The sequence below is a fragment of the Eurosta solidaginis genome, chromosome 2, assembly GCF_040869045.1.
Source record: "Eurosta solidaginis isolate ZX-2024a chromosome 2, ASM4086904v1, whole genome shotgun sequence".
Taxonomy (NCBI): Eukaryota; Metazoa; Arthropoda; class Insecta; order Diptera; family Tephritidae; genus Eurosta; species Eurosta solidaginis.
In genome coordinates, this window is record NC_090320.1 from 2,294,405 (window position 1) to 2,322,177 (window position 27,773).

Genomic DNA, 27,773 nt, shown 5'->3' on the forward strand with positions numbered 1-27,773 from the left:
TCATTTTTATGAAATTTTCACGATTGTTAGGTTAAGGCACCATTAATCGATCACATTGAGATGGTTATGGATATGGGTATGGTTACGACTATGGCGTTAGGGTTAAAAGCCAAATTGAACTTCCTTAACCGTAACGCCATAGTCGTAACCATACCCATATCCATAACCATCTCAATATGATCGATTAATGGTGCCTTAACCTAAAAATCGTGAAAATTTCATAAAAATGATGAAAACGCAAAAAATTACAAACATATTCCACAAAAAATAAGTATCTTAGTCATAACGTATCCAAAACAATGAAGAAAATCTAAAAAAGGTATTAAATTCACCAACTCAAATATTTTTGGGTTATGGATATGGCGAGAAACCAAAAACCAATTGATTGGCTATGGCGTTAGCGTTATGGTGTGGCACCATTAATCGATTACATTCCTTTCCATAAGGTAGGTTCGATCAGCTGCTTTATCTGGTTATGGCTTTATGGTTATAAGTCACCATTAATTCGCCCTGAAGGAAGTTTAATTTGGCTTTTAGTCATGCGTATATTAGTCAGCGCTGGTGAGCTCACAAATGCAACCCTGCGCTCTCGATATAATATTGTGGATTGTGTATGAAAGAGAACGATACATGAGCAATCAAACATGAGTGAAAGCCAAAAGCTGATGTGGATGTTAAAAAATATAAGCAGCTGTGCGTGGAAAATTTTATACATTGATTGAAAAAATAAATTAAATTGCTAAAAGTTGGCCTGAAATAATACAAAACATTTTAAAAGGTGCATAACCCAGTGGAAAAAACAATATTCAAGATACAATTGGGTAAAATCCTTGGAAGAGGTGAATAAATTGATTTCAATTTCGCAATAAAGAAGTCATATAATGAAGAGTCATCACAATGGCTGAAGCAACAACAAACGTTGAAAATATGCGTAATGTGTAAAATATACATATCGATTATTCAATTTAAATTAAATTCTCTATCTGCGTATCACCCATTTTATGTAGATCTGAACGCTGTTAAAGATGCACAAAGGTGTCTGTTGCTAAATCATTAACGTATATATCAGACAACTCGCATTTTCCTGATGCTGCCTAAAAAATGTTCGCAAATATATACATATATGCAGACATACACTTGGTCTGCTATTGGTAAAATTTTCCATTAGTGCTCCACACTATTCTAACTTCTCCACTTCTTATATATTACCCGGAATCGTTAATGGTGCACTAATGGAACATACCGAATTGCCAAATTTGAAATCCCCCCTAATTTCTTTCTTCGCCAGTGCATACTTCCAACTAAAGCAGGATCGTTGGCTAATCAAAGTCACTATGGAAAGTGTCTGGCAATGAGGCTAGTGGCTTCTTATATCGTGACGAAGACCATATATGAAAATCAGTCTTTATAAAATGACGAAAGGAAGGTAAATTTTTCTGCAAAATTTTTGCACGATATCTGTTAAAGCCACTATGACGCAAGTTTTATAATAGACCAACGATCCTGCTTCAGTTAGAAGTATGCACTGGCGAAGTTTCAACTTTTTTAAAATGACAAAGGTCTGGCAGTCACGGGCCTTGCTCTATACTTTTGTTTTGATAATCAGTTTACCTACAAAAATTGCTTTTTTTTTTTTTTTCAGTTGGTTGTCAAAATTTTCGAACTTTCACATTTGTTTTTATTTTTGCCAATGCAAGACAAGCCTCTTATCTTTATGTAATTTGTTAACGACTTATTTTATATGTATTCTAGCAATTGCACGAGTTATTACAAAGCTTGAACCGAAACTCGTCTAATAGAAATCATTCATTGTGAAAGCTATAATTATAATATTGTCGGTATCTCAAAATCTTTGAACAATTACCTATCAATATGGATCAGGGTTTCAGCTCCGGAGGCTCCAACGCCTCCGGGGATAGTGTTGGAGGATTTGGGCAAAATAACGGTGTTGGCAATGTTATTGGAACTCATGGAAGCGGAGGAGATTATATTTGCAATAAAAACGCCACCCTTAACAGTGGCGGCAATGGGCTCACACCAGAAGTTAAGGAGATATATCGGTAAGTTAGACTGGATTACATTTATTTTTATTATTTTTCATCTTGTTTTTCACACGGCATTTGTTGAATTGTATTGTTCTACTGTTGCATATTATTTATTACTGCGCACTCAAATAATCACGAATAGATATTAAATTTCAACAACAGCTTCGAATGCTCTTCTTTTTTAGCGTTAGTTCCACATTGTAATTGAAAAGATAGGTGCTATGTGGAATAATATTTTAGACACGACATACTTTGCTTGTGGAGGTGATTTTGTATAAGTAAGAGTTGAACCTTTTCAGAATTCAGATCGAAACTGGCAGAACCCCAGCGGGGTATGGGGCTTATAATATACCCGCGGCAGCTTTGCTGTCGTAAGGGGCGACTAAAGTACCAAAATGTTTCTAGGGGCGCAAATTATAGCTTCTCCAACACAATTGTCATGTCAACCCCACCTACCCGTGGCGAATCCTGTTCCTTAACAGCCGAGGCTCTGACGACCCCAAGACCTACCTGGGACTAGGGGGTGTTGCGGGATGGCCTAGAAGGAGTAGGGCAGGATTGCGAACACGTCCTTCCAACCTCCCAATGATATGACTCCAAGACTCGCCCGTTGGGACCACCAGTTCCCGTTGTAACAGCAGCCTTATGATCTTACCCTGTTTCCCACTTGGTACAACCCTGTTGTCTATTGTGAATGGACAACAGGTGTTGAAACAAGTTGAAAACGGGGAGGTCGGCTCGCAATGAAAAGGCGGCCATCATTATTAATTTTGGCAAAGGCTTGGCGTGTACGACAAATTTACAAAAAGAAAACTAAATCTAAGTCTACGTTAAATTAACTAAGTGTTACTACTTACAAAAAATACTCTTATTCTACAGTAAACAAAACTATATCTAAACCTAATTAAACCAAGCTAAAACTAAGCATAAAATTCGTGTTTGATTGTTTTCTTGGTGTTTGAGTGGAGCGTGCGCACAGAAACAATTTTTCTGAAGGAGTTCCATAAGGAACGCCACATGGCGACCGTGAGGCAGCTTGCCAAATTTAATGTAGGATGGAGCACCAGGCCACCTTCGTAAGGCAGCGCAATTGGTGAAAATATATAAAACATAAAATGTAAAAATCTACAAAAAAATATAAAATACAAAAATCTACAAAAAAATATAAAATACAAAAATCTACAAAAAAAATATAAAATACAAAAATCTTTACAAAAAATACAAAATACAAAAACCTACAAAAAAAAATATAACACATACAGAGGTTTCGGCATACAAATTGAAGGGAAGCTGTACCCAACATAACGGGACAAGGCAATGTACGGCACCCCGAACCAAGCGAAGCCACTATAAATAACGGCACATCAAATAGCAGCTGCACAAGGAAGCTGAACGAAAATTGTAAGCAGCGAAGTGATGACGGCAGCAGCAGAACAGCAGCAGCGGTGAAAGCGTATGGTGAGGCGTAGCTTGCAGTATAAATGTATGTTTGAGATGTAATATGTAGTTGCTTTTGAAATACATATGTATACATAATTTTTCTTATAAATATTTTTCGATATAATTTTTAAAATTCCTTTAAATTCGGTCAATCTCAAACCAATATTTTTCGCAAAAATACTTAAAATACCTTTAAATTCGGTCAATTTCAAATCAATATTTTTCGCAAAAATACTTAAAATTTCTGTCAAATTCGATCAACCTAAAATCGATATTTTCCGAAAAAATTCTTAAAACCTAACCGCAATATCGGTTGTCCTTCAACTTTGCCAATTTTTATAAAATTTTCATACATAATAACTCTAAATTTTCATAAGTAAAGCAATTTAGATTTGCAACAATAATGTGTATAGCTTGAAATATAATCAGTCTAAATCAAACATGAATACATACAATAAAAATACATACTTTTAACATCGTTCAAAATTAAAGTGAAATGGATATTCTCAAATTTATTAGTCAATTAAAGTAGTTTCCGATAATCCCATATATGTAATAGATATAATTCGAAACAAAATTGATACACATACATTTTGAATTTTTTTTGCATCACTTTAAAGTATCTACGACTTTCAAAAAATTTTTTTTTGACACAAATCGAAAAAACGAAATTGGCCTTACACATATATACTTTCAATAAATTTTTATAGGGTGAGTATGTATATGCATATATTACATAAATTGTGTCTAAGAGCGAGGCATTTAAGAAGAAAAAAGGAAAGACATATGCATATACATAGTACATTGTGCGAAGATTTAAGTAATTTTGAACATATCAAATACTTTGAAATACTTTAACAAACCGTAAAAATTTAATACATCGAAAACTTTATTAACTCACAATACAAAAAAAACAACAAACAAAACATTTTGGTGAAACGGTGCGGCCGACACGTAAAATAATGATGAAAATTTAATAAATTTTTACAATTCATACTCCACATTTTGCTGTGTAGCGGTGCGGCCGACACGTTAAATATTAAAATTTAATACTTTTTGTGCAACGGTGCGGCCGTCACGTTAAACAATATTGTAATAAATACTAAATTGCAATAAACATATCACGTCTAAAATTAATATTGTCTTGGAAAATTGGAAAAATAGATCAGGATTCTCTCTTATATACCGTATATGATAGCACACCCGGTATAAACAATTTTTTTTTTATTCATTGTTCACAGGGAATACAACCCAGCTGTCTCTCAAGTGACTCCAACTTCAAATAATGTCAAATTTATTCAATTCACTAATTCTACTTTAACATTCAATACAAAATTCAAATTAGATTATAAAATCATTCTAAATTTCTTTCCAATTAAAATTGACATTCATAACACAAACTTGCCACTTTTATTAATTCAACTTAGGTGATAAAACCATTTCATATTCACTTTCAACTCAAATTTGTTCACATTCATTGTTCACATTCAACTCGAATTAGATTATAAAATCATTTCAACCTTCTTTTCATTAAAATTTCTTAATGCTTGGATAGCATACAACGCGTTTTACATACAGGTCGTTCTTTACCGACAAGGCAAGAGAAGTTAGATGAATATAAAAATTCTTTAATTGAGGCATATAATAACATTTTAATAGAGGCAAACGGGCATTTTGAAAACCGACCTAGGCCAATTGCTGTGAAAAAAAGTTTATCACGTTGTAGGGAAGAATTAATTAAATGTTTTACAAAACTCAACTGCACAATTAAAGTACCAACCAACTACATCGACTTAGTCCAAGATAACACTTTTATATCAGATACGGATCGGGAAGAAAAAGAATCCTTCGACGCATACAAAATCGAATTTGAGGAAGAAGAGGAATTCTCTGACTCATCAAAGCCGGAAACACTCGACACTCGTATCGGTGAACAAAGTTGTTTTTTATCTCATACCGAAAATATTTCATTACAAAAAAACTTCTGTGGTTTCGATAACCCAGTCGTTACATCAAACAACTCTTTAGGGCTTTTAACAACTTTCTCAAATTCCAACCAATCTCGTACTAGTTTTCTAGAACCAACAATAATGGCTACACCAGAGCAAAAGAGACAGTTTATTGGGTCGTGGGCGCCTTTATTTAGGGAAAACTATAACGGTGACCCCTTAGCGCTAGACTCCTTCATAGATAAAATTGAACTAGTAGAAGGATGTATAGATCCAGATCTTGTGCCAACTTTCATTTTATTGGTTAAATCGAAGCTCGAAGGGAAAGCAAGAGAAGCAATTCCGACAAATATAACATCTATCCAAGAAATTAAAGATGCTCTTAAAAGTCGAATAAAGCCAGACAATTCAAAAGTCGTTGCAGGGAAAATAGCTTCACTAAAAGTTACGAACAATAATTTAACCGAGTTTGCTAAACGAGTAGAGGAATTATCTGATGCTTTAGAGAGGTCTCTAATTATCGAGGGAATATCAAAAGACAAAGCGCACGAGATGGCAGTCGAACAGTCAGTAAACGTCTGTAGGCTAAATACGCGCTCAGACTTAGTCAAATCAATTCTCGCATCAACCTCCTTTAGTGACGCAAAAGACGTCGTAGCAAAAATGATAGTCGAACAAAACAATCAGGCTACAGAAAGGCAGGTATTAGCTTTTCGATCAAGGTTTAACAATCAACCCAACTTTCGCAATAACAATAGAGGCAATAACTACTACAATAACAATAATAGATACAACAACAATAGCAATTTCAACAGGTTCAAAAACAATGATAATTTCAGTAGGTACAACAACAATAACGCTAGATACAATAATAACAATCAAAATAGGCAAAACAACAACTATAGGCAAAACAACGACAATCGAAACAATAGTAACTCGCGTAATACTAGCAACAGTCAAAATAGGCTAGAAAACAGAACCAATACTAACGCCGGAAGTTCAAATACGCGAAATAATGCAAACGTTCGCTCTTTAAACTTGGACGCCCCTCAGCAGCGAACACTGAGGGACGAGGAGATAAACGAATAAATATTAAAAATATTTTTTGTCTAAACCTAAACTACTCAGATTTTATCGAAACTCATATAACCGGATCTAACAAATTATGTACATTTTTACTAGATACACAAGCTGATATTTCGCTAATTAAAATTTCTAGCTTAAATAAGCACATTCCCATTAACTATGACGAAATAGTGAATATCACTGGCGTTACATCAGATTCTGTTGCTACTTTGGGTAAAATAAACATAAACCTAAATTTTTCGAATAATCTAGTCGAACACAGCTTACATGTGGTAAAAGATGACTTCAATATCCCATCAGACGGTATACTGGGTAAAGATTTTCTTCATTATAATAAATGTGTAATAAATTATTCAAATAGTAGCATCTCATTCTGGGCAAATAAAGAAAAAGTCATTATGCCAATCCTACACGGAACAGAAAGAGATATGTGTGTCATACCACCAAGATGCGAAGTTTTTCGAATTTTCGACTTAGGTCACTCAACAACTCCACTTTTCGTTGAATCTCAAGAAATACAAAAAGGCGTATTTACCGCAAGATGCATTACAAACTCCAATAACCCAGTCATAAAATTAATCAATACCACAAGTGATGTACAATTCGTAAACAAAAACTCTATTAAAACAGAAAACTTATCTAATTATCACGTCTATGTAATCGACAAAACTAAGTCAGATGAGAAGCGAATTAACGAAATAACTTCGATTTTAAAAGATCAAATTCCAAAAGATGCACCATCTGAACTTTTAGATCTATGCATACAATATGCTGACATATTCGCGCTTGACAACGATAAAATGACGTTAAATAATTTTTATGAGCAGAAATTGCGGTTAACCGACAACGAACCAGTGTATATAAAGAACTATCGTCTACCCTATTCGCAGCGGGAAGAAATTAACAGACAGGTTACAAAATTATTAGAAAATGATTTAATAGAAGAAAGCTATTCTAACTACAACAGTCCTCTTATCTTAGTTCCTAAAAAGAAAATAAATGGCAAAAAAGCATACCGAATGTGTGTTGACTTTCGCGCAGTTAACAAGAAGCTAATAGCAGACAAATTTCCATTAGCACGAATCGATGATATTTTAGACAATCTTGGCAGAGCCAAATTTTTCTCAACCTTAGACCTTTTTTCTGGATTCCACCAAATACCATTACACGTAGATTCACGCGATATAACCTCATTTTCTACGGATCGCGGAGCGTATCGATGGAAGGTATTGCCATTTGGTCTGAACATTGCACCAAATTCGTTTTCTAGGATGATGACCATCGCATTTTCAGGAATACCCCCTAATGTAGCTTTTCTTTATGTAGATGACATTATAGTCATCGGCTGTAGCGAATCCCATCACATTAAAAATTTGTCTAAAGTATTCAATACTTGTAGATCATTCAACCTTAAACTCAATCCAAGTAAATGCAATTTTCTAAGACCAGAAGTAACATTCCTAGGACACAAATGTTCAGCTGAAGGTCTGTCACCAGACGAATCTAAAATAGACGCAATTCGTAACTATACTAAGCCAACAGACAAGGGCGCTGTAAGAAGGTTTGTAGCTTTTGCCAACTACTACAGACGCTTTATTCCCAACTTTGCATCTCTGGCAGCACCTCTGAACAGACTGAATAGGAAAAGAGTAGAATTTAACTGGGACGAATCATGCGATAAAGCCTTTGATGCACTAAGAGCATCCCTAATGTCACCAAAGATATTACAATACCCAGATTTTTCTAAAGAGTTCACCATTACAGTAGACGCTTCTAAGACGGGATGTGGAGCGATACTCAGCCAAGAACATCAAGGCAGCGATTTACCCATATGTTATGCGTCAAAATCTTTTAATGAGGCAGAACAAAAGAAAGCCATCATTGAGTTAGAACTATTAGCCATTTATTTTGCCATTAAACAATTCAGACCATACGTTTATGGAAATCACTTTATTGTAAAATCAGATCATAGGCCTTTAGTCTATTTATTTACTATGAAAGACCCATCTTCAAAACTTTCTAGAATTAGACTTGAGTTGGCAGAATACAATTTCACAATAGAGTACATAAAGGGAAAATCAAATGTAGGAGCGGATGCACTTTCTCGCATAACCATTGGCGAAATAAAAGAATCAACCAAAAATATATTTGCAGTTCAGACTAGGGCTATGAGTAAGAAAAAGGATAAATGTAGTTCTACCGGAAATATAGACTTATGTGAAAACATACAAACATTAAACGTGTTTGATAAATTCACTCATAACTTTTCAAAAAAAATTCCTCGTATTAGATCAGAAATATTTCATGATAAAAACAATAAACAATTTTTAAGAATATGCGCGCATATAAAGCATAAAAGAACAATTTTACTTGATTTTGAATTTTCTAACGAAATAAAGAATTTCGATAATTTACTTTCGAGGCTAGAAAAAGAAGCCGGAAAACGCAATATTAAGGAAATAGAATTGCCAAAAAACGATTTAATTTTCAAATATATTACAATTACAAATTTTAAAGAAAGAGGAAATAGGCTTTTACAATTTTTAAAAATTATTTTAATGCATCCAATTGAAACAATCACTGATCAGGAACAAAAATCAAAATTATTAGCAATTTATCACAATGATCCCATCACTGGAGGTCACTGTGGAACGAAAAAATTATACGCCAAATTACGAAACAAATTTTACTGGAAAAACATGACAAAAGACATAGCTAGTTATGTTAGGAAATGCGAAAAATGTCTTCTGAATAAAGTGAAAATAGGAAATAAAGAAGAACTCGTTCTAACTCCTACTCCTAATAAACCTTTTGACATTGTCGTAATTGATACCATAGGCCCATTACCAGAATCGAGATATGGTAATAAGTTCGCGCTTACCATAATCTGCGATCTGACAAAATACTTAGTTACAATATCAATACCTGATAAAAGTGCAAAAACCATCGCGTCAGCACTATTCGAAGGCTTCATTTTAAAAATCAGATTTAGGTACTGAATTCAAAAATGAAATTTTTGCAAATTTAACCAGTTTATTAAATATTGATCACAACTTTTCTACACCATATCACCACGAAACCGTAGGAACTGTCGAAAGAAACCATAGAGTTTTCAACGAGTACCTACGTGCGTACTTAAATGATTCCTTTGATGATTGGGATACATATTTGAGATATTTTACGTTTTGGCATAACATAACGCCAAATACGGTATTCGATAATAAACTTACTCCCTTTGAATTAATTTTTGGTAAAAAGGCCATTGTGCCATCTGAACTGAAGAACGAAAGAATTGAACCAATTTATAATATCGAAAATTATTCAAAAGAAGTAAAATACCGAATGCAAAAATGCCACGCCTTGGCTAAAGAGTTAGTAGAAAAACACAAAATAAGGAATAAAGATGCATATGACAAAAATGCACAACCAATGGTAGTAAACATAAACGATATGGTTTTAGTTCAAAAAGAACCACGGGAAAAACATAAAAACATATATCAGGGCCCATACCTAGTAACAAGTATAGACGGTGTAAACGTAACCATTTTTGATAATAAAAATAAAAAATACAAAACGGTACATAAAAACCGCATAAGAGGAGTACCTAGATAAATACAATCGGATGTACCCAATTTCATTTTGAGATAGTCAAAAAAAAAAGATTTTTTTTTATTTTTCACTTCGCTAATAAAGCAAATTTAAATCAAAATTTCTCATACTCTAAAACCATACTTAATTTAAGTAAAAGCACATTTAAATAAAAATATGTCAAACGATAGGAAACAATACGTATTGTAAGTAAAATAAACAAATAGAGAATGTACGTATAAGTTAATACACAAAACCTATTAAATGAATTTGAATTACAAACAATTTTTTTACAAATTATTAATATTCATATATGTAAATATGTAGGCTTAAAGCACAGATAAATGTAATTAATTAAATAAAATAAGCTACTTACAGAAAAAAAGAGAATAAATAAACTATTAATATTCATATATGTAAATATGTAGGCTTAAAGCACAGATAAATGTAATTAATTAAATAAAATAAGCTACTTACAGAAAAAAAGAGAATAATAAATAAACTATTAATATTCATATATGTAAATATGCAGGCTTAAAATATAAATAAATGTAATTAGTTAAACTAGCCAAGTTAGCCTAGGTAGATCTGCCGCAAAGCTCAAAATTATCCTAATTTTTTTCCCAATCGGGATGAATAATAACCACCCAAAAAGGTAAAAGCCGACAAACCTGATCAACTTGTCGACTTCAAACTTTTTTCGAAAAGGGGGATGGTGTAACAGCAGCCTTATGATCTTACCCTGTTTCCCACTTGGTGCAACCCTGTTGTCTATTGTGAATGGACAACAGGTGTTGAAACAAGTTGAAAACGGGGAGGTCGGCTCGCAATGAAAAGGCGGCCATCATTATTAATTTTGGCAAAGACTTGGCGTGTACGACAAATTTACAAAAAGAAAACTAAATCTAAGTCTACGTTAAATTAACTAAGTGCTACTACTTACAAAAAATACTCTTATTCTACAGTAAACAAAACTATATCTAAACCTAATTAAACCAAGCTAAAACTAAGCATAAAATTCGTGTTTGATTGTTTTCTTGGTGTTTGAGTGGAGCGTGCGTGCATTAGCGTGCGCACAGAAACAATTTTTCTGAAGGAGTTCCATAAGGAACGCCACACCGTGCTGATCGGAATCCCATGCATTCCGACACCCCAAACGCTAGATGATTAGATTAGATTAGATTATTTATTTATTACGGCCAGAAGCCTAATTCGTAAATTTGAAAATATTACAGTTTTTTATCTTATAGCTAAGGTTTTACAATATTCATATAATTTTGTTTTAAATACTGTTATTTGGTTGCAACTTTTTATATCCATAGGCAGTTCATTGTAACTTTTCAGACCCTTGTAGAAAATGTTCTGTTGATCAATTTCAGTTCTAAAATCCTATTATTATTAAAATGTATTTAAAAATTTGTAATAATCTAAGTTTTAGGCTTAAAACGCCGTAATAATAAATAAATAATAATAATAATAAGATTAATATCGTCGTATTAAATCATTCCCCAGAATGGTGCTTGTAACTGGAACGCACTTAAACTATATCCGGCAAAGGACCACCAATATCGATGACACTCTTCAAAACCCTCGGCGAGTGTCTATCGCTACAACAACAACAACAACATGCTGTGGAAGAATATTATTCGCTTGAGGATTATTTTTTAATTTTGTTGTTCCAAAAGACTGAATGATTTAAAAATTTTTTATTCCACGTGAGAAATACATAAACGATAAATTATTCCGGAATAATAAAAAGCAAAAATGACTAAACAAATTTATTCAATATTCCAAAGAAAGGAATAAAGGCTACAATGAATTCGAATGTATGGATTGCATTTCGGGGTGATTGCATTCCCTAACAACGCTGCTGGGTGGACAGAGACACTATAAAAAGTGTTTGACAATGAGGTTAGGAGTGTGTTTGATGACAGTCTGGTATTCACGAGTTTTCCAGCTCTTAATAAAAACGCAAATGGGTCCCAAAGCTTTTTACAATGACATTTCCATAAGAATTTCTGAGTATAAGAGCTTTATAAAACCTATTTGCTTTTTATTGTTAGGGATGCAAAACCCAATAGGCGGACAAAAATTTGAACTTTAGGTTGGCGATGTAACGAGAGAGTTAATTATAGAGCATAGCTTATCAATGAAAGAACCAAGATCTCTTGGCTCAATCCGCAATTTATTTGTGGATTACTGTCGTTTAGTACTATGTAATTTTGGAAAGACATGCTGGTGGAAGGCAAATCGCAGGATTGCAGTGAAATATGACAGCTTCAAGTGTTTTCCCAAGCGTAAAAGCTAGCTTTGTGAAGTTGGCACCTACATGTGTGAGTAATAAAAAAAAAACAATATCTCATTCGTTTGTCCACGTGTGTCCAGGAAAAGTTTTCGTTTGTCCACCTTTGTTGAAAAGTTATAACAAAAATATTTTTTTTTTCGAAAAACCCCAAAATTTGTTTTCGCTTTATTGTGCTAAATCGTATGTCCGTCGTTTGTCCATCGTTTGTCCATGTTTATCAAGGACAAAATTTCGTATGTCCACCTTTGTGGATGGACTTAATCAATGCTGGAAAACAGAACCATACAAGCGGATATGGGCTCAGTGACAATGACCCGCAAAGTGGGTAGAGGTACACCCCAAGGCGGGGTCCTCTCACCATTACTCTGGGTCATTGCACTGAACGAGATACTACTCGAACTCGACAAGAATGGTGTTAAGGCAGTAGCATACGCAATCGATGTGGTCATTGCGGTCTCAGGGGCTTTTCCCTCCACGCTAAGCGACATCCTTCAGGGTGCGCTAAGCAGGCTACACACCTGGGCGGCATCGTGCGGCCTCAACATCAACCCTAGCAAAACAGAACTGATACTGTTCAGTAACAGAATGAAAATACCAACATTTCGATTTTCCCCCAGCGGGTTAGGGGGGTCAGAATATACCCGCGGTAGGTATGCCTGTCGTAAGAGGCGACTAAAATACCAGATTCAAGGGGCTGTGTAGCGCAGCCCTGCAGGTTGACAGCGCTACATATAGCTTCTCCAAACCCAATTGTCAACCTCACCTATCCGCGGCGAATCTTGTTTCACTAACAGACGAGGCTCTGGCGACCCTAAGCTCCTTATGGAACTTGGGGTTCGGGAGGGAGGGGATGGCCTGAAGGTTTAATGTGGCCACATAAATCGTTCCCGAGATGGTCGGGCCAGCACCTTAATGGTGCTGTGGTACCGGAGCGTACCGGATCTGTATCCGGCAAAGGACCATCACATCGATAACACTCCCCAAAGCCTTCGGGGAGCAAACTTATCGCTACAACAACAACAACAACCAACATTTCGAATGCCCTCACTAGATGGTACAGAACTCTCGCTCTCAACTAGAGTTAAGTACCTAGGCATCGTAATAGACAACAAGTTAAATTGGAAAACCAATATCGAAAAAAGAGTAGAGAAGCAAGAGAATAGTCAGCAGAAATTGGGGGCTAAAGCCAAAACTTATGATGTGGCTCTATACGGCGGTCATAAGGCCCATCCTGACGTACGGAGCCATATCATGGTGACCTGCCCTGAACAAGCAATACAACACTAAAAAACTAAACAAAATACAAAGGGCAGCATGCGAAGGGGTTAACAGGTGCACTTAGGTCGTGCCCGACGGACGCACCAAATGTTATACTTAACCTGCTGCCACTGGCCCTCCACATCAGATATACAGCGATCAGCTCTGCCTTCAGGCTAAGGGAGTCTAGATGCTGGACGGAAAAACGATATGGCCACAGTGACATCCTAACAAGGCTCGCCGATGTGGAATCGACAACAGATTACCTCTCAAAAACACTGATCTTCGACAGAAATCACAAGGTGCAGATACCCTCTAGAACGGATTGGTCGGCCGACAAAGTTGGAAGGGAGGGGGTCACCTCACTCTACATTGACGGATCCAAAATGGACTGCGCCGTCGGCGCAGGTGTCTTCTCCAACCAACTAAATGTCGCAATCCCCATCCGCCTTCCAAAAACAGCTAGCGTCGTCCAAGCAGAGCTGGAAGGAACAGAGATGCTGAACCGGATAGACGGTGAGGTAGTCATATACTTCGACAGGCAAGCGGCGCTAAAAGCGCTAGAATCACCGTACCCATCCTCAAAAGCAGCCGATAACTGTAAGAGGGTGCTACGAGAAGCAGCTAACCAGGCAGCTATCACACTCAGCTGGGTACCCGGCCACAGGAACATCGACGGCAACGAAAAAGCGGATGAAATAGCAAAGGCGGGAGCATCGTTAGACATCACGGAAGCAGTCGCAGTGCATCAACCACTCACATCAATTAAAAGAGACACTATTACAGGGCACTGGCCGTTTGGCCTGCACGCGAGTAGAATGGGTATCCCCTAAAATGAGAGGTGTAGGAGCAGTAGACAGGAGGGTGCCGAGGAATCGGTTACTCACTTCCTCTGCGAGTACCCAGCTAGTTTTAACCAAGTGGTTTGAGTAAAGCAATACGCAGGGTACATCAGCCAACATATAATTGGTTCCAGGAGAAATTGCATTAAAATGGCGCGTAGAGCGCTACTTGGGCCCGTCTCCATAGCCGGGCAGCACAGCAACCAACTAACCAACCACCTTTTGTTAAAAAGTTATAACAAAAATATTTTTTTTTTCGAAAATAACCCAAAATCCGTCCGTCGTTTGTCCATGTTTATCAACGAAAAATTTTCGTTTGTCCACCTTTTGTTAAAAAATTATAACAAAAATATTTTTTTTTTTCAAAAAAAACCCAAAATTTCTTTTTCGCTTTATTGTGCTAAATCGTATGTCCGTCGTTTGTCCAGGAAAAATTTTTGTTTGTCCACCTTTTGTTAAAAAGTTATAACAAAAATATTTTTTTTTCGAAAAAACCCCAAATTTTTTTTCGCTTTATTGTGCTAAATCGTATGTCCGTCGTTTGTCCAGGAAAATGTTTCGTATGTCCACCTTTTTTTTTAAAAAGTTATAACAAAAATATTATTTTTTTTTTCGAAAAAGCCCCAACATTTTTTCCTTTTTATTGTGCTAAATCGTATGTCCGCCGTTTGTCCAGGAAAAGTTTTCGTTTGTCCACCTTTTTTTAAAAAGTTATAACAAAAGTATTTTTTTTTCGAAAAAACCCAAAATTTCTTTTTCGCTTTATTGTGCTAAATTGTATGTCCGTCGTTTGTCCACGTTTTTCCAGGAAAATTTTTCGTTTGTCCACCTTGTTTTAAAAAGTTTTAACAAAAATATTTTTTTTCGAAAAAACCCCAAATTTTTTTCGCTTTATTGTGCTAAATCGGTTGTCCGTCGTTTGTCCGCGTTTGTCCAGGAAAATTTTTCGTTTGTCCACCTTTTTTTTTAAAAGTTATAACAAAAATATTTTTTTTTTCGAAAAAACCCCAAAATTTCTGTTTCGCTTTATTGTGCTATATCGTATGTCCGTCTTTTGTCCAGGAAAAATTTTCGTTTATCCACCTTTTGTTAAAAAAATATAACAATATTTCTTTTTTCGAAAAAACCCCAAAATTGTTTTTCCCTTTATTGTGCTAAATCGGTTGTCCGTCGTTTGTCCACGTTTGTCCAGGAAAATTTTTCGTTTGTCCACCTTTTTTTTTAAAAGTTATAACAAAAATATTTTTTTTTTCGCAAAAACACAAAATTTCTTTTTCGCTTTATTGTGCTAAGTCGTATGTCCGTCGTTTGTCCACGTTTGTCCAGGAAAATTTTTCGTTTGTCCTTTTTTTAAAAAGTTATAACAAAAATATTTTTTTTCGAAAAAAAACCAAAATTCTTTTTTCGCTTTATTGTGCTAAATCTTATATCATTCGTTTGTCCAGGAAAAATTTTTGTTTTTCCACCTTTTGTTAAAAAGTTATAACAAAAATATTTTTTTTTTTCGCAAAAACACAAAATTTCTTTTTCGCTTTATTGTGCTAAATCGTATGTCCGTCTTTTGTCCAGAAAATATTTTCGTGTGTCCACCTTTTTTTAAAAAGTTATAACAAAAATATTTTTTTTTCGATAAAAACCAAAAATTTTTTTTCGCTTCATTGTGCTGAATCGTATGTCCGTCATTTGCGAGTAATTAAAAAAACCATAGGTCATTCGTTTGTCCACGTTTTTCCAGGAAAAATTTTTGTTTGTCCACCTGTTGTTAAAAAGTTATAACAAAAAATTTTTTTTTCGAAAAAAACCCAAACTTTTTTTTCGCTTTATTGTGCTAAATTCTATGTCCATCGTTTGTCCAGGAAAATTTTTCGTTTGTCCACCTTTTTTTTTTAAATGTTATAACAAAAATATTTGTTTTTTCGAAAAAACCCCAAATTTTTTTCGCTTTATTGTGCTAAATCGTATGTCCATCGTTTGTCCATGTTTATCAAGGAAAAATTTTCGTTTGTGCTCTTTTTGTTAAAAAGTTATAACAAAAATATTTTTTTTTTCGAAGAAAACCCAAAATTTTTTTCGCTTTATTGTGCTAAATCGTGTATGTCCGTCGTTTGTCCATCGTTTGTCCAGGAAAATTTTTCGTTTGTCCACCTTTCTTTAAAAAGTTATAACAAAAAGATTTGTTTTTTCGAAAAAACCCCAAATTTTCTTTTTCGCTTTATTGTGCTAAATCGTATGTCCGTCTTTTGTCCAGGAAAAATTTTCGTTTGTCCGCCTTTTTTTAAAAAAATATAACAAAAATATTTCTTTTTTCGAAAAAACCCCAAATTTTTTTTCGCTTTATTGTGCTAAATCGTATGTCCGTCGTTTGTCCATGTTTATCAAGGAAAAATTTTTGTTGGTCTAACTTTTGTTAAAAAGTTATTAAAAAAATGTGTGTGAAGTTGGCACCCCCATTTGCGAGTAATTAAAAAAACCATAGCTCATTCGTTTGTCCGTCTTTTGTCCACGTTTGTTCAGGAAAAATTTTCGTTTGTCCACCTTTCTTTAAAAAGTTATAACAAAAAGATTTGTTTTTTCGAAAAAAACCCCAAAATTTCTTTTTCGCTTTATTGTGCTAAATCGTATGTCCGTCTTTTGTCCAGGAAAATTTTTCGTTTGTCCACCTTTCTTTAAAAAGTTATAACAAAAAGATTTGTTTTTTCGAAAAAACCCCAAAATTTCTTTTTCGCTTTATTGTGCTAAATCGTATGTCCGTCGTTTGTCCACGTTTGTCCAGGAAAATTTTTCGTTTGTCCACCTTTCTTTAAAAAGTTATAACAAAAAGATTTGTTTTTTCGAAAAAAACCCCAAAATTTCTTTTTCGCTTTATTGTGCTAAATCGTATGTCCGTCGTTTGTCCACGTTTGTCCAGGAAAATTTTTCGTTTGTCCACCTTTCTTTAAAAAGTTATAACAAAAAGATTTGTTTTTTCGAAAAAAACCCCAAAATTTCTTTTTCGCTTTATTGTGCTAAATCGTATGTCCGTCTTTTGTCCAGGAAAATTTTTCGTTTGTCCACCTTTCTTTAAAAAGTTATAACAAAAAGATTTGTTTTTTCGAAAAAAACCCCAAAATTTCTTTTTCGCTTTATTGTGCTAAATCGTATGTCCGTCGTTTGTCCACGTTTGTCCAGGAAAATTTTTCGTTTGTCCACCTTTCTTTAAAAAGTTATAACAAAAAGATTTGTTTTTTCGAAAAAAACCCCAAAATTTCTTTTTCGCTTTATTGTGCTAAATCGTATGTCCGTCTTTTGTCCAGGAAAATTTTTCGTTTGTCCACCTTTCTTTAAAAAGTTATAACAAAAAGATTTGTTTTTTCGAAAAAACCCCAAAATTTCTTTTTCGCTTTATTGTGCTAAATCGTATGTCCGTCGTTTGTCCACGTTTGTCCAGGAAAATTTTTCGTTTGTCCACCTTTCTTTAAAAAGTTATAACAAAAAGATTTGTTTTTTCGAAAAAAACCCCAAAATTTCTTTTTCGCTTTATTGTGCTAAATCGTATGTCCGTCTTTTGTCCAGGAAACATTTTCGTTTGTCCACCTTTTTTTAAAAAAATATAACAAAAATATTTCTTTTTTCGAAAAAACCCCAAAATTTCTTTTTCGCTTTATTGTGCTAAATCGTATGTCCGTCGTTTGTCCATCGTTTATCCATCGTTTGTCCATGTTTATCAAGGAAAAATTTTCGTTTGTCGACGACGGGTATTAGAGTTAGCCCAGAACATCTCCTTAGGTGAAACTACGCTACAAAGGTGTGACCATTTTAAGTATTTCTCTCTACTCCGCAAGGAGGTACTCCCGATCCACGAGATTTTGAGCAAAACCGCGGATCTTTTCGAAATTGCCGAAACGTCGACTACCTTAAATACAAATAAACAAAAGCTTTCCAAATATTATTTTTTTAAATTTTCGCTTTACAAGACTCCCAGATACACATCCGCAAGTTAATTATATTCTTTCAAATCATCAAAAATGCCATTAACGTCAGCAGAATGTTTTCATATTCATTAGTTATGGTTAATGTGACACTTTGAAGTCCAGTCATTCATTTCAGAGGTTTACGCCGATCACTTTGACGGCGGGCCGGCAACGCCAACTTCACACCGATTTTTATTTTTATACTCAGCGTGCTTTGCACACAGATTATATTAACTTTGATTGGATAACGGTTGGTTGTACAGGTATAAAGGAATCGAGAAAGATATAGACTTCCATATATCAAAATCATCAGTATCGAAAAAAATTTGATTGTGCCATGTCCGTCCGTCCGTCTGTCCGTCTGTCCGTTAACACGATAACTTGAGTAAATATTAAGATATCTTCACCAAATTTGGTACACGAGCTTATCTGGACCCAGAATATATTGGTATTGGAAATGAGCGAAATCGGTTGATAACCACGCCCACTTTTTATATATATAACATTTTGGAAAACACAAAAAACCTCATTATTTAGTAAATAATACACCTAAAATGTTGAAATTTGACATGTGGACTGATATTGAGACTCTTGATAAAAATTTGAAAAAATTTTTAAAATGGGGGTGATTGTGATAAAATCAATTTTACAAATATTATTAATCATAAATCAGAAATCGTTAAACCTATCGTAACAAAATTCGGCAGAGAGGTCGCCTTTACTATAAGGAATGCGTTGAAGAAAAATTAATGAAATCGGTTAAAGACCACGCCCACTTTTATATAAAAGATTTTTAAAAAGGTCGTGGACGAATAAAATAAGTTATATCTTTGCAAAAAAGAGCTTTACATCAATGGTATTTCATTTCCCAAGTGGATTTATAACAATAAATAGGAAAAACTTCAAATTTTGAAAAATGAGCGTGGCACCGCCCCTTTTATGACTAAGCAATATTCTATATTTCGGGAGCCATAACTGGAAAAAAATTCACATATCGTAACAAAATTGTGTACAAATATTTTCCTTATAGCAGAATATCTCTAGTAAAAATGGACGGGATCGGTTAAAGACCACGGCAACTTTTATATAAAAAAAATTTTAAAAGGGTCGTAGACTAGAATAATAAGCTATAACTTAGCAAAAAATAGTTTTGAATCAATGATATTTCACTTATCAAGTTTTATTGTAAATATATAATATTCGGTTACACCCGAACTTAGACACCTTTACTTGTTTTGAAATAACTTTTTTAAAAGGTGGACAAACGAAAATTTTTCATGGACAAACGATGGGCAAACGACGGACATATGATTTGGGATCATAAATCGAAAAAAATTTGGGGTTTTTCCGAAAAAAAATTTTTTTTTGTTATAACTTTTTAACAAAAGATGGACAAACCATGGATAAACGAATGACATTTGGTTTTTTTAATTACTCGCACATGTAGGTGCTAACTTCACAGATATCTAAAAGCTAGCAGTTTTCCAGTCTCTTTCGAGACGTATTTATATAATAAATTTTTTATCGCTGCACATTTTGTTTTAGCAATTTCAATAAGTCACTTCGCAAGCGTTGGATGGAGTCATTTGTATAAAACATCTTGACTGCTGATTGGAACATCGCCCTATCTCAGCTATCGTATCGAAACGCCCTATCTCAGATTACTTTTGAAAAATAACAATTTTTTACTGAAAATCCCTTGCCTCATAATCATATTCAATATCGCCTGTACGTAATTCGAATCATAGATAAGAAAAAATTAAGGAAAGGAAAGAAATGGTGAAATGTGTTCTCGCAGAAAAGAAAAAAAAAAAACGCGCCAACCGCACGCAATCTCTTCTAAAATCATATTTTGGAGACTAAGTGCTCTAAGTCATTCCCCAGACGGTTTGTTTTACTATTTTTCTAATGAGAATATTTTTATATCCTACACATTTTATTTAAGTTACTATTTATTTATATATATTAGAATTCAAAAAAAATTTAATAATAATTTTTCTTGCTTCTAGTTCCCTCTACATTGTTGCTAAACAACTGGATGATGAGAAAAAACACATCAGTTCGATCTCTCAATTATTTCAACATGATTTAGAAGAAAAACGTGCTCAGTTAGTACAACTATGTAAGAAGATCGTTTTCAAGGATTATCAATCAGTGGGGAAAAAAGCCCGTGAAATTATGTGGCGCAAAGGATATTACGAATTTATTGCTTATGTTAAGAAAAACTGGTATAAAGAATTAAAAGATACTAATCAGTCGTGCTCTCAAGACAATCTATTAAAAGTAGAACGCTTTCTATGTGCGGGTATTTCGAACTACAAGCGCATGGCAGCTAAAATGGAAGAAATATATGATCTTGATTTAAAATATCTTATTGATTTTAGTATCATAAGTGATGGATATGTGCGCGAAAATGAGCACAAACCATCAGGCGGTGGCAATGGCGGAGGCGATATCAGTATAGCGCATGCTGTGGATAAAAGTTTGGAGGCAGTTTCATTTGCTTTAGATACCATACATTCAGCACTCCTAAGCTTGGGAGATTTACATCGTTATTTCTTAGATTTTCGTATAGATACACGCCTTCAGATTACAAAACAACAAGCTGCCAAATATTATTTCGAAGCCTTTAAATTGAATCCAGCCATAGGCATGTCACAAAATCAACTGGGCACCTTATATTATGGACAGAATCATGATCTGGACTCCATCTATCATTATCTATACTCTTTGGTGAGCATAGTGCCGTTTGAGTTAAGTGAAAATAACGTTTGTAAATTATTTGCTGCTCATGCTGAATACTTAGAAAAACTAGATCCAGAAAAGATAGAATTCAGCTTGCAAGACTTTTATGCACGATTCTATTTGATTGTCGATATATTTTTCTTCGATAAAGAAGTCCCCGATTTCAATTCACTCTGTCATTGCGTATTAGTTGATCTACGAAAAGTTCTTTGCTCTAAAGCTTTCACAGTTGAGGAGAGCTGCATTTTCAAAATAGTTTCGATTTTATTCTTTTGCTTGTCGAAATTAAAAATGATCAATTCACAAAAGGTGTATTCTTTGAATGCTTTTTTGGTAGCAGTATGCTCTGATCTTATGGACGCATGTATTGTGAATATTGAGCAAACAATTCTAGCAAAGTCATCTGAAAATGAAGAATTTCATGGCATGTACGCTGAGAGGTTTGAGGAGTTCAATATGGTTGTACGCAAGTCGCGCAATGAATACAAAAATTGGCTCGTTACTATTGGCGAAACTGATAGAAAGGAAAAGAAGCTTAATACCAAACCGTCATTAAAGGAATTTTCATCGGATTCGCGCGAGAGTCAGCAGTCTAATGATGATTATGTAATCAAAACTCAGGATAGCCATAAACATGGTAAAATTGATGGTGGAAGTGATAAGAATATTGATCCAATATCGACCCGGTCGAGTGATGAGGCAAAAGAAAGTGATCTTAAAACACCACTATCATGCAAAAGCAAGAAAAGGGGTATGAAATTACGGCGTAGAAGACGCAAGATTGCACAATCGGATGATAGCTCCTGCTATGACACCGAAAGTGATATGGACACAGACTTTAGTACAGATGATGAGGACTATACTGATCTAAGTTCAAATTTTGATACAGACTTTAGCGATATTGAAGCAGAACCAGTGGTTGATGAGAGGGAAGAGGGCGACGAAGTGGGTAAGACCATATTCAAATATATGTATTTATTAAAAATGTATATACGTTATTGAATTATAAGTATTTATTATTTTAGATATCGGCAAACAGCCTACCAAAATAGAACAGCAGGCGCCAATTTCACCACGTTTAGCTTCTGCAGCATCAAAAGAAAGCCTCACTTCTAATGAAGCTGTAGGCCCTACCTTCTCCGACAACGAAGATATTGTAATTGAAGAGGAAAAGATTATATACCCTGATGGACAGCAAATGCAATTAGTAAAGCAACGTAATGACTCACAAGAAGTTGATAGTGAAGAATTGCTGCGTAGCTTCGAAGTTTTGCAACTGAATGGCAGTGGATCCCTTAACTTTAAAAGTACCGATAATGAGGAATTACTACCACAGGTCAAAGACCATAAACCCCAGGGTGCTGACGATACCAATTTGAATCCTGGCGAGCCACCAAAGAAATTAGTTTATCGCAATAAATACACCAAAATTAATCCAAATATTATTGTTGAATTCGCACGTCACGAGCCGACTATGCGCGCATTGAAAATACTTTATGATTGGCTACGCATAAATCATGAAATACTCTTCGGTTGCTATCATTCAAATCCAGAGTTTATTCATAAAATTATGAAACTATTGAACTATTGTAACATTGATATTTTTACTCGGAAAGTCTATTTTGAGCGCGAGTTTCTTACCACACCAAATGTTCGCACACAGCTTGATGATCTATTCGATGTGCGTGCCAATGTTCCGCTGGCAGAAGACTTTGTGTTTAAAAATTTTGACATTTTCCAAGGCACACAGCTGACTTTAGACTGGGAGACAACTATTCGTGAGCATGTCACAACCGAAGAGGAGTGTATTCTGCGTATTTTCAAAATGGTCGACTTCGGGTTCTTTATTTGCAAGCAAAAGAAATTTAATTACCGATTTTGTGTAAAAACACGCCGTTTCACTGAGAATGCTAAGAAAAAACGTGAGGAAAAGAAATCTTCACGTCGCCGGGAGCGACGTACTATGAAAAATGCTACACGCAAGCGTGCCGAAGGTCGAACTCGTCGTTACTCAGATCGTAAGAATGGCATAGTACGCAAAAGTTATACCAGCAACGAAGAGAAGGATACTGTTGAAGAATGCAAGAAAATGCCTCGTAAAGGTTATTTACGTAACCGTAATATGGAAAAATCACTGACTAGTGGCAATTCTGGTGGTGCTGGTGGTGGAGGTGGAGGAGGTACATCAGCTTCTACTACCACAAATAGCGCTGTGTGTGACAAGATTTTATTGCAATCCAGCAGTGGTGCAGACGAAGAACGGTCAGAGGCAATGTCAAAGAAATGCGAGATTATGGGCAAACTATGGCTAAAGAATGAAGTGGAATCACTTGAAGAGGAGGTAAGGATGTAATAATTTAATTCATGGCTTTTTTAAAATTGATAAACCTTTTTTTCAGTTACGAAGAAATCCTTTGAATATCATCATGACTCCTTTCTTAGTAGTAGATGCCAAAGCCTTGACAGAGTATAATGGCATTGTGAAAAATTTAGTAAAATCAAAGAAATTCATTGTACTGATTCCAAATGCAGGTAATATAACAAGCCAATTTTAAAAGATATACAATTAAACGTTTTTCACTCCTATAGTTTTAAACGATTTGGACGACTTGAAGAAGCGCAGTGAAAATGCACGAAATGTCATTCGCTGGTTGGAACAGGAATTCAAATATGGTAATCGTCATTTGCGCGCTCAGCGTGATAATGAAAATTTAACCCTATCATTGTTGAAGATCCCGAGGAAGTTAGGTATGTAGTTTTTTTTTTGCATAAAAGCAAAATTACCTTAATAATAATTGACATGCATTTGTTTTAAGATCGCGACGCTAGCGTATTCTTGCAGATTGCACAATTTTGTAATCATCTCGTAGCCAATCATTCTGATCCCAAATCTACCGAGTTCCAAACTAATGTTGTCACCTACTTATCTGGCGATTCACTCTATGAAAAACAACGCAATCAAACAAACTTCAGCTTTACTGGCATTTTAGATGCTATCCCAGTGCGTTATGAACAGATTTCAAATTTCTATTCGAAATTCAAGGCAAACAAGAAATGAACTCATCTACGCTGCAGGATTAACGCCTGCGTGGAGCGTTTTGTGTGAACTCGAGGGATCATTAAAAACCAATGAAGAGATGATGATTACAGAAGGTGATGAACAAAAACAAAAGAGTTTACGAAGAATGAAAGATTTAGGAAAAAAAAAACAAAAAAACAAAAAGACAAACAAATTCAAATCAATTCAAACTTAATTAAACAAAAAACAGTGAAAAATTCCAAAACATGAATGATGGATGAATTTATTCAACGCGCAATTAAAACTAAAACAGCGATAGCGTTAACGGCAACAAGAACGGCAGTTAAAGCAAAGTAGCAGCATCAGCAAAATCAAAAACCAATCATAACAGCGACCGCGTACGAGTCTGTACGAACAGTACAAAAAACAAAATCTACAACTTTACCCGAGTTTATTTTCAAAAACCACTAAGTTTGAAGACGACGATGAATAATATGGGAAGCAAAATTCGGTGATGGCGGTAATGATGTATGCAGACGTTAAACGTGAAGCTGTTGATAATGGAAGAAATTATAAGTTTCTAGCAGCAGCAACAAAATCAGCGTGCAAACAAATCAAATCATGATAAAATGGATGTGAGTGTTAGGTTTCAAGCAATACGATGGGGATACAATTATTTTGGGTATTAGAACATATGCAGATACGGTGCGAGTGGTTAAGTGAGTTTATGTTAATGGCCGTGACGTTAAGTCTAGATTTCCATGCAACAAATATTTAGTAAAATGTTAGGTTTGAAAAATTATTTCCATTATAAGTAATCCTGCAAAAAGCAAACAATAGCAGATGACATATAATTTTTAACTGATTTGAATCAATTGCAGTATTCTAGATTTTCTTAAATGCAGGTACTAAATTTGTAATACCATTGCATACTTTTTTAAAATTGTTTCCTTTTCTCTTAATTTACTTATTAACTTTTTTTAACTGCACCCCAATTACTTAAATCATACAAATGCTTTCTAAAATTAATTTTTTTTTTTTCAATTACAATCACAAAAAAAAAAATATACAAAAATATTTACATATATCATTCTCACGTAAACTGACTTTCACCTTTATGAATGCACGCGTAAAGCAAAAGTTCGAGTCACGTTATCGTAAAACAATTGTTTTTGTTACAAACATGCAATTGTGTTGTTATGTTTATGCAGTTGTGCTTTTGTAGGGAAAAGTTATCGCATGCAAAAATATGCCAATGCAACATTTGTGTAACCTCCCAACCAAGATCGGCTAGAAATGTATGCATATAATTGAATAGACATTGTCAACACTATGAAGTAGTTAAAAACCTATCCCAGGAAAGCTATTGATACATAAATGGTGCTTAAACTTTTCTAGTGGCAATTTTCCAATCAACATGCATGCAGTTGTCCTACAGTTGAAGTCTCTTGGCGAATACTAGTGTTGTTTCGAAATTGCTAAAATTCGTGTTATGCACGATACTTTTGCTTAAAAAACAGTTAATGAAAATTTTAAGAAATAATATTGCGGCTGCATACGAGCAAGTACCACATGGGGCTTATAAATATGAAGTGTTTTAAAAAAATTCGATTAAAAACCCGTCCCACATTTGAGTGGGTTGTTCTGGAATCCGAATAAATACCGATCTAAAATTGCGTGAAACAAATATTTCATGTATAGGCTTTGCATGTTTGAATCGGCATAGCTCTTGATGATAATTGCTGATAATAACATCCCACCAAAAATTTGGAAACTTACAACCCATACCTTATCGGTCTCTATTGTGTTTCCACATGAATCGGATTCCACAAGCATGTTGTTGTTGATTGTACCTAAAATTTAAATTACTTGTGGTGCTATGATTATTTTCAGTTGACTAAATTTTCCTGCATTTAGAACCAATAACGAAATAATTTAAGCAGCCGTCTGCAATCATATCGTAATTTTAAATTTCATTCAAAGAGAATTCGGCACCAAAATAAAATAAAATACGATCAAACTTGTACAAGAGAGATTTTTGCCTACTCCATTTCCGATTTTTTTTACCAAGAACAACAAACTTGTTAGCCAAGTTTGTAGAAAGTTTAGATAAGCTCCTGCAAGTGCATACATTTTTTCCGACTTGTAGTTGTTTGGCACCATTTCGAAAATTGAAACATGTTTTTTTTTGGAACATTCTACAATAATTAAAAAAGTTTCTTCAATTATTCATAATTTCGACAGACGGTTGCTTAAAATTTCTTTGACATGATTAATATAATTAACGGTTCTCAAATTCACCCAAAGGCTTTGAAATTGCAATGTTTGCTAATATTAAATTCAGCAAAAAATAAATACGTTCTCTTAAACAAAAACAAAAAATTAGCACCCTCAACTAATAAAAGAAAAATCTGCACTGCTTCAGAATTGCCTTCTATGTTTTCCTCATAATGTGTACTATTCTAAATTCAGCAAATCTTTGTATCAAAAAATAAAAAACCAAACCTATCAATAACATAATCATTGTAAATTTTTGTTTCCACTTTATAATTTATGTTAACCATATTCATAATCACCATTAAAAAAAACCACAACTTCTGCTTTTGATTTCGTTGTATTCTTTTGCAATATATAAAAAAAATCCCAAAAAAAAAAAACCATTCAACAATGAAAATAACTCTGCGAGTTGGTGTAGCTGCTTTCATAAAAGCTTAAAAGCTCACCGTCAAACATTGGCCACTTGTGGTGTCCTTACCCTCTTGTGCGCATAACTTGCAAATATATACTGACCATTTATTTTTTCAGTGTAATTCAATTTATTTAATAATTTCGTGTGAGCTTTTTAGTTTGTTTAGTGTTTTTGGAAAGAAGTATTAAAAAAACTAAAAGCTAATACTCTATTTATAATTATGTAACGTATGAATTGAAATTCAACATAAATCTTAAAAACCAAAAACCGTTAAGGCAAATTATTCGTAATTTCCTCGCAGTTCCTTTGCGAACTCTTAATAATCACAAAAACGCTCGTCGAGTTTCTCAAAGCCACAGGTAAACTCATTGTTAATACTTGTTCAAAATATTATATGATAATCCTTTTTGGCAGTCTAATTTTTATTTGTAGCATATTAAATAGTTTTATCACCTTTTTAAAAACAGAATATAACTGTTCAGAATTCCATCGTTTTGCTTTATTTTGACATTTTAATGAAATTGTTAAATTCAATGTACTCGTATTTGTAAACCGTTTATTATATCAATATTACTGCAATAAAGCTCGACAGCACAAAAAAAAAAACTTTTGACTTTTAAGTACGTATTCCATGTACATATTTAAAAAGAATTTCAAACGAAGAAGGTAAGTATTTCCCTCACCAGGGCATCCAGAAATTTACCAGTTCAGCCTTAAAGCTCAAAATTATCAATTAGGCGATCCCACTTGGTGCTATTTCTTTAATCGAGGCTGTTTAAAAGTATACAAGACCTGCATATGCCGGAAAATATGTGTCTTGCCCGTTCGTACTCGGCATATATCCGGTCTCCTAATAAG

General features: G+C 34.4%; 1 protein-coding gene across 8 annotated transcripts; it reads left to right on the forward strand.

Annotated features, from left to right (window-relative positions):
• Positions 1-654: 654 nt before the first annotated feature.
• On the forward strand, positions 655-27,538 carry Smg5 (Smg5 nonsense mediated mRNA decay factor). Of its 8 annotated transcripts, none has more exons than XM_067764041.1 (7): positions 655-778; positions 1,753-2,060; positions 20,472-22,156; positions 22,218-23,548; positions 23,607-23,739; positions 23,797-23,955; positions 24,024-27,538. In XM_067764041.1, the coding sequence occupies exons 2-7, from the start codon at positions 1,873-1,875 to the stop codon at positions 24,263-24,265; spliced, it is 3,738 nt and encodes a 1,245-aa protein (XP_067620142.1). In that variant the 5' UTR covers positions 655-778; positions 1,753-1,872; the 3' UTR covers positions 24,266-27,538. The 8 variants fall into 8 exon arrangements, with proteins under 8 accessions (XP_067620142.1, XP_067620139.1, XP_067620141.1 ...); XM_067764038.1 differs by having other exon boundaries at positions 657-938; XM_067764040.1 differs by having other exon boundaries at positions 657-931; positions 1,643-2,060.
• The last annotated feature ends 235 nt before the right edge of the window (positions 27,539-27,773 follow it).

Excerpts from the sequence above, each read along its gene's own strand:
- Smg5 (XM_067764041.1), top strand. The coding sequence starts at position 1,873 with ATGGATCAGGGTTTCAGCTCCGGAGGCTCCAACGCCTCCGGGGATAGT. Across the intron at positions 2,061-20,471 it reads GAAGTTAAGGAGATATATCG|TTCCCTCTACATTGTTGCTA; the intron begins GTAAGTTAGACT and ends TCTTGCTTCTAG. Across the intron at positions 23,549-23,606 it reads TGGAATCACTTGAAGAGGAG|TTACGAAGAAATCCTTTGAA; the intron begins GTAAGGATGTAA and ends CCTTTTTTTCAG.